General features: G+C 47.7%; 1 protein-coding gene across 2 annotated transcripts in view; it reads left to right on the plus strand.

Annotated features, from left to right (window-relative positions):
* Positions 1-6,000, plus strand: part of ppfia3 (PTPRF interacting protein alpha 3) — a 60,172-nt gene that overhangs the window by 16,547 nt on the left and 37,625 nt on the right. For both annotated transcript variants that reach the window (XM_072693600.1, XM_072693601.1), the window contains exons 4-8: positions 1,312-1,476; positions 1,988-2,062; positions 2,705-2,764; positions 2,853-2,981; positions 5,603-5,695. In XM_072693600.1, coding sequence (XP_072549701.1) covers positions 1,312-1,476; positions 1,988-2,062; positions 2,705-2,764; positions 2,853-2,981; positions 5,603-5,695 — 522 coding nt within the window. The remainder of the gene's footprint in view (positions 1-1,311; positions 1,477-1,987; positions 2,063-2,704; positions 2,765-2,852; positions 2,982-5,602; positions 5,696-6,000) is intronic.

Genomic DNA, 6,000 nt, shown 5'->3' on the forward strand with positions numbered 1-6,000 from the left:
CTCAGGGCAACAGCAGCATGCGTTATTACTGGAGTAGTAATAATAAAAATAACAATAATAATAATAATAATAATAAAAATAAAAATTCATCAAGTTGCTTAAAATCAAAACAAATCCCCCAATCTGTCAATACGACTCTCTCCCACCAGCCTTCACCGCACGTTTCCTCCAGAGGTTTATAGGTGTTATCAGTGGTGGTGGGACTGGGAATGCTGCGGGACACGTACTCTTCCTCTCGCCCCTGATTTAATAAAAGTGTATATGAAGTAGGGCTGGGCGATACCGTGAAAATGGTTATATCACGAAATCTAAAGATATTTTTACGATACATGATATTTATCCTGATGCATGTGGTCGCAGACAAAATCCACCAGTAGCGTCATATTCAGAACACTGCTGTGCAAGTACTCTCACGTACTGAGCACAGTGAGTTTTATGCCAGGCTGCTCTTCGCCCAGGTAAACACCCAGTCTAATGACACTGTTAGCTATGAGGCTTGCAGCCAATCACTGCTCTTTATCCACTGACGAGATCCTCAATATGCTTAGAAAAGCGCAAGTATTATAAATAATAAGTATTACATTTTTTAAAGTATTATATATTTAGAACTGTCTCGACTGTCCAGGGAAGGCCTTCTACTAGCTTTTGGGGAGAGCACCACCATCCATCATTCCAGAGAACACAGTTCTTCCACTGCTCCACAGCTCAATGCTGCTGGGGGGCTTTTTACCCCCTCTACTAGCACACGCCTGGCAGCATGGTGCCAATAGCTTCCTGATTAGTAGAGTCCTATTCTATTGGCAGTACTTCTTCTCTACAGGGACTAGACAAGCTGTGTGTGTGCATTTGCACATCTGCGTCAGCAATTGGTGCAACTTAAAATAGCTGAATGCATTCATTAGAAGGGGTGTCCACAAATATTTGGACGCGCCGTGTAGCTTTTTTTTGTGTGTTAAATGCCAGGATTAATTTCAAAATGCTCATTCTGATGATCAGAAGAAATGTAAATGTAAAGTCGGGCGACCCCTAGCTTTTAGTATTTCTTTGAGTGTGCGAGAGTGTGTGCGAGAGTGTGTGCGAGAGTGTGTGCGAGAGTGTGTGTTAAGCCTTGTAATGGATACATTCATACCATAATCAGATCAGCTCTCTCTTTCACCCTCTCTCCCTCTCCCTCTCTCGTTCTCATTCCCCTCCTTCTCTGCCTACTTTTTCTTTCTCCCTCTTGCTCGCGCTCTCTCTCTCTCTCTCTCTCTCTCTCTCTCTCTCTCTCTCTCTCTCTCTCTCTCTCTCTCTCTCTCTCTCTCTCTGTAGCTGCTGCTGGAGCATTTGGAGTGTTTGGTGTCTCGTCACGAACGTTCTCTCAGGATGACTGTGGTGAAGCGGCAGGCTCAGTCTCCGGCTGGCGTGTCCAGTGAAGTGGAGGTGCTGAAGGCCCTGAAGTCCCTGTTCGAGCACCACAAAGCCCTGGACGAGAAGGTGAGCGATGCTGGGCCATGCGTATTTGCTTGTTTAATGGCTAAACCAGTTGTGCCTGTTGTTGCATAACATTAGAACCACTGACAGGCGAAGTGAATGACTGATGATCTGGGTCCAGTGGCTCCTGTCAAGGGATCAGTCAGTTCTTGAAGGTGATGGAGGTGCTGAAGCAGGAAAAATGAGCAAGCCTGAGAATCTGGGAACTGAACTGTGATGTTCTAGAGGAGTCAGAACATCTCCAGAACATCAGGCATCCAGGGTGCTCCTGGTATCTAAAAGTGCTCCACGGAAGGCCGGCCTTAGGTCATGGGCTCTCAAGCTCTCATTGATGCTCACAGAGGCCCGACCTCAGAACCTACTGGACTTAAAGGATCTGCCGCTAACCACAGGACACCTTCAGAGGTCTTGTGGAGTCCGTGCTTTGGGTCAGAGCTATAGATTGGTGTTTAGGGTTGCAGCTGATGTTCTAGATGGAGTCATCCCACCATTCTCCCCGATTTCCCTCCTGCAGGTGAGGGAGAGATTGCGCGTGGCTCTGGAGCGAGTAGCTGTTCTGGAGGAGGAGCTGGAGACGTCATCCAGTGAGGTAACTGTCACTTTACTGCTGCTGATGTGTGTGTTTTATGGCATTTAGCTGATGCTCTTCTCCAGAGCGACTTATGAGACTACTCGAATTACACAGGTGGACAAATGCAGTGTTAGGAGTCTTTCCCAAGGACTCTTATTGATGTAGCACAGCATAGCCACCCAGACTGGGAATCAAACCCCAGTCTCCTTTAAGAGCCAGGTGCGGTCTGACTGACTTTGGCGGGTTGCTATATCAGCAGTGTAAAGCGTGGGTGGGGGGGGTCCACGAGTGTCGGGCTGCACGCGCCTGTGTTGACAATTCACTGCCAAGATAGCAACGACCAAACGTCTGACTGTTGACAAACGTCTCCCTGGGGTGTTTTCGGTCAGTGGAGCTCCTGTGGTCTCCCCGTTGGCAATATACGCCAAGCAATACGCCAGAAACTGACCTGAACACCCCTCATTTCGAGACCACCGCGCCCATCAGCGTAGAGATATTCTCAAGTAGCGCTGCTATTTAAAATTGCTATTAAAAATAGACTGCTGGCGGGGTGTGAGATAGCAACGGGCATCAGGCTCATTCTACATATCGGTAAAAAGGACCAGCCTCATTTTCCACATCCGTCCTCCTGCTGTCCACTCACCCTCATCTTCCTCACAGGTGGTGAGTCTGCGGGACCAGATCAAAAGGAGAGAGCGAGGGATGGACAACGGAAAAGAGGTGAGCCCCCCCGACCCCCGCCCTGAACTCTCATGAACTCCGTGCCTGATGCTTTCACTGTTCCTAATCTTCTCCTCTCCTCTGTCAGCGCCTCCCGAACGGCCCGTCCTCCCTCCTGGACGACGGAGAGATAGACAGACAGAGGGAGGGAGAGATAGAGCGGCAGAGGGCAGAGCTTTCCCAGCTGAAGGAGAGACTGGCCCTCATGTGCAGACAGGTGTGTGTTTGCGTACCTGTGTGTGTGTGTAAAAGAGAGAGAGAGAGAGAGAGAGACACACACACACAGAGTACTGTTTATTGCAAAGCCATCCAGCCGGCCAATCGGAAGAAGACAGACGGTTCTATGGTTGCTATAGGAATGAAGGCAGCAGGCTGTGCTCCCTCTGGTGGCCTCATTCTGCACTGCAGCCAGTCACTGTTCCTGAATGTGCGTAGCCTAGAGCAAGAATATTAATGATAGTAATAAAAGCGTAACTATTTATGTTGTTTATGTATTCATTTCATACATAGACTGCAGCTTAAAGTTATTTACAACATAAGATAATAAAAGCCAATAAATCAGCAAGACAAAGAGAAAAGAACAATCAAATGTGAAATTTAATAGAAAATCTAAATATAAAAAAGAGAATTATAATAAAAATAATAGACATATATACAATATTAATAACATAGAAATAAAAAACAGACCAAAAAAATTTAATAAAAATAAATTATAATAAAATAGATAATATAAAATAAGTGGATTTGAATAAAAATAAAATGGAATAAAAGCTGATTCACCAGTTTTGTACTTTTAAACATTTTTATATTTTTTGAAACATTTAGCAATCCAGTGTTTGATGATCTTAGAACATGATTAGGAGCATTTATTCTCTCTCATTTTTTAAAGAATTTATTTCTCTTTGTATGTAGCATATGTAGCATACTTGAGTTGGCTACGGGCCTACGGTTAGCACGACCGCCACGATAGTTGGACGAGCTGTTAGCACAGCAGCATTAGCACGACGGGGTTATCACCGTTGTCTTGACACATCCTGTCCTCTCTGACGTCATCTTACAGAAGGACCATTTAGGACCCAGTACAGTGGGCAACGACCACCAATTTCAGTCTTGACTGGGCAATTAATCACATAGACAATTTTACCCAATGGAACGGTCAGGAGAGATGACATGTCCGGGGGATAGGGTGTAGATAATTGTTGCTAATATTTGTTAGCAAGCTAACACATGCTAAAGGAACTAGCTCGATAGCGGATAGGAAGTGCACAATAGCTCTTGTCCTAAATATATATCTCTAATATAGATATTGAGCCAATAAGTAATTCACGTTTAATAAACAAAGATAAATAGCAACAGTTTATCGAGATAGTGATCAGTAAATACCTTTGACTAAATTGTACAACAGCCGATTAATCACGTAAATGATTTTAACCAATGGAACAGTCGGGGGGGGGGGGGGGTTAAGGTTATGTCACGAACAGGCCCGTCCAACATCAGTATTGCTGCATTAGCATGACCCAGTGTCGTGACACATCCTGTCCCCCGGACACATCCTTACCCCTCCCTGGACACATCCTATCCCCCCGGACACATCCTATCCCCCCGGACACATCCTTTTCCCCCCCCCGGACACATCCTATTCCCCCGGACACATCCTATCCCCCCGGACACATCCTTTTCCCTCCCCGGACACATCCTTTTCCCTCCCCGGACACATCCTATCCCCCTGGACACATCCTTACCCCTCCCCGGACACATCCTCTCCCCTCCCCGGACACATCCTTTCCCCTCCCCGGACACATCCTTTCCCCTCCCCGGACACATCCTATCCCCCTGGACACATCCTTACCCCTCCCCGGACACATCCTTACCCCTCCCCGGACACATCCTATCCCCCCCGGACACATCCTTACCCCTCCCCGGACACATCCTATCCCCCTGGACACATCCTATCCCCCCGGACACATCCTTACCCCTTCTTGGACACATCCTATCCCGCCGAACACATCCTATCCCCCCCGGACACATCCTATCCCCCTGGACACATCCTTACACCTCCCCGGACACATCCTATCCCCCCGGACACATCCTTTCCCCTCCCTGGACACATCCTATCCCCCCGGACACATCCTATCCCCCCGGACACATCCTATCCCCCTGGACACATCCTTTCCCCTCCCCGGACACATCCTATCCCCCTGGACACATCCTTTCCCCTCCCCGGACACATCCTATCCCCTCCCCGGACACATCCTATCCTCCCGGACACATCCTTTCCCCTCCCCGGACACATCCTATACCCCCCGGACACATCCTTACCCCTCCCCGGACACATCCTTACCCCTCCCCGGACACATCCTATCCACCCGGACACATCCTATCCACCCGGACACATCCTATCCACCCGGACACATCCTTACCTTGATTAAAATCATCCTTCAAACAGTTCAAGACAGAAGAGTGAAACCGTTGCATAATCATTACGAGGCTCTGTGTGAGCACTTCCTGCGCCTGATTTAGCAGCTTTCAAATGGAAAAAGATGCTGTAAGCGGCCTAACGGGTCAGTACCGGCCGGAAACGGGGCAGCGTGGCCTCAGTAACCATTTGGCCCTTCAGTGGAAAAAGGGGTCATATAATAGTGGACAGGCCCCTGTCAGGCCTCCAATTCAGACCTTTAACTAGTTGATCTGTTGAACAGGGCGTCCTGTGGGACAGGGGGACACCGCCTGTCGGACTGACTGTACTTACTTAAAGCTGTGATTAATGTGGATGTGTGTGTGTGTGTGTGTGTGTGTGTGTGTGTGTGTGTGTGTGTGTGTGTGTTCCCCAACCCCCAGGTCGGCGAGATTGAGGAGCAGCTGGCCTCTGCCAGGAGGGAAGTGACCAAAACTGAAGAAGCCAATCAGAAACTGCAGAGAGAGATTAAAGAGGTACAGGGCTCCAGGGTTCGAACCTTACGGCCTTAGGAAGGGCCATTCGGGGTGGGGGTCCGGAGTTCTTTACAGTGGTCGTGAACCAGGATTATGTATTATTTATTATTTATGTACTATCCAAATATGATTTTATATATATATGTGTGTGTGTGTGTGTATATACAGTGAGGAAAATAAGTATTTGAACGAAGTTGAAGTATTCGACTTTGCAAGTTCTCCCACTTAGAAATCATGGAGGGGTCTGAAATTTTCATCTTAGGTGCATGTCCACTGTGAGAGACATAATCTAAAAAACAAATCCG

Source organism: Salminus brasiliensis, chromosome 12, assembly GCF_030463535.1.
Source record: "Salminus brasiliensis chromosome 12, fSalBra1.hap2, whole genome shotgun sequence".
NCBI lineage: Eukaryota > Metazoa > Chordata > Actinopteri > Characiformes > Bryconidae > Salminus > Salminus brasiliensis.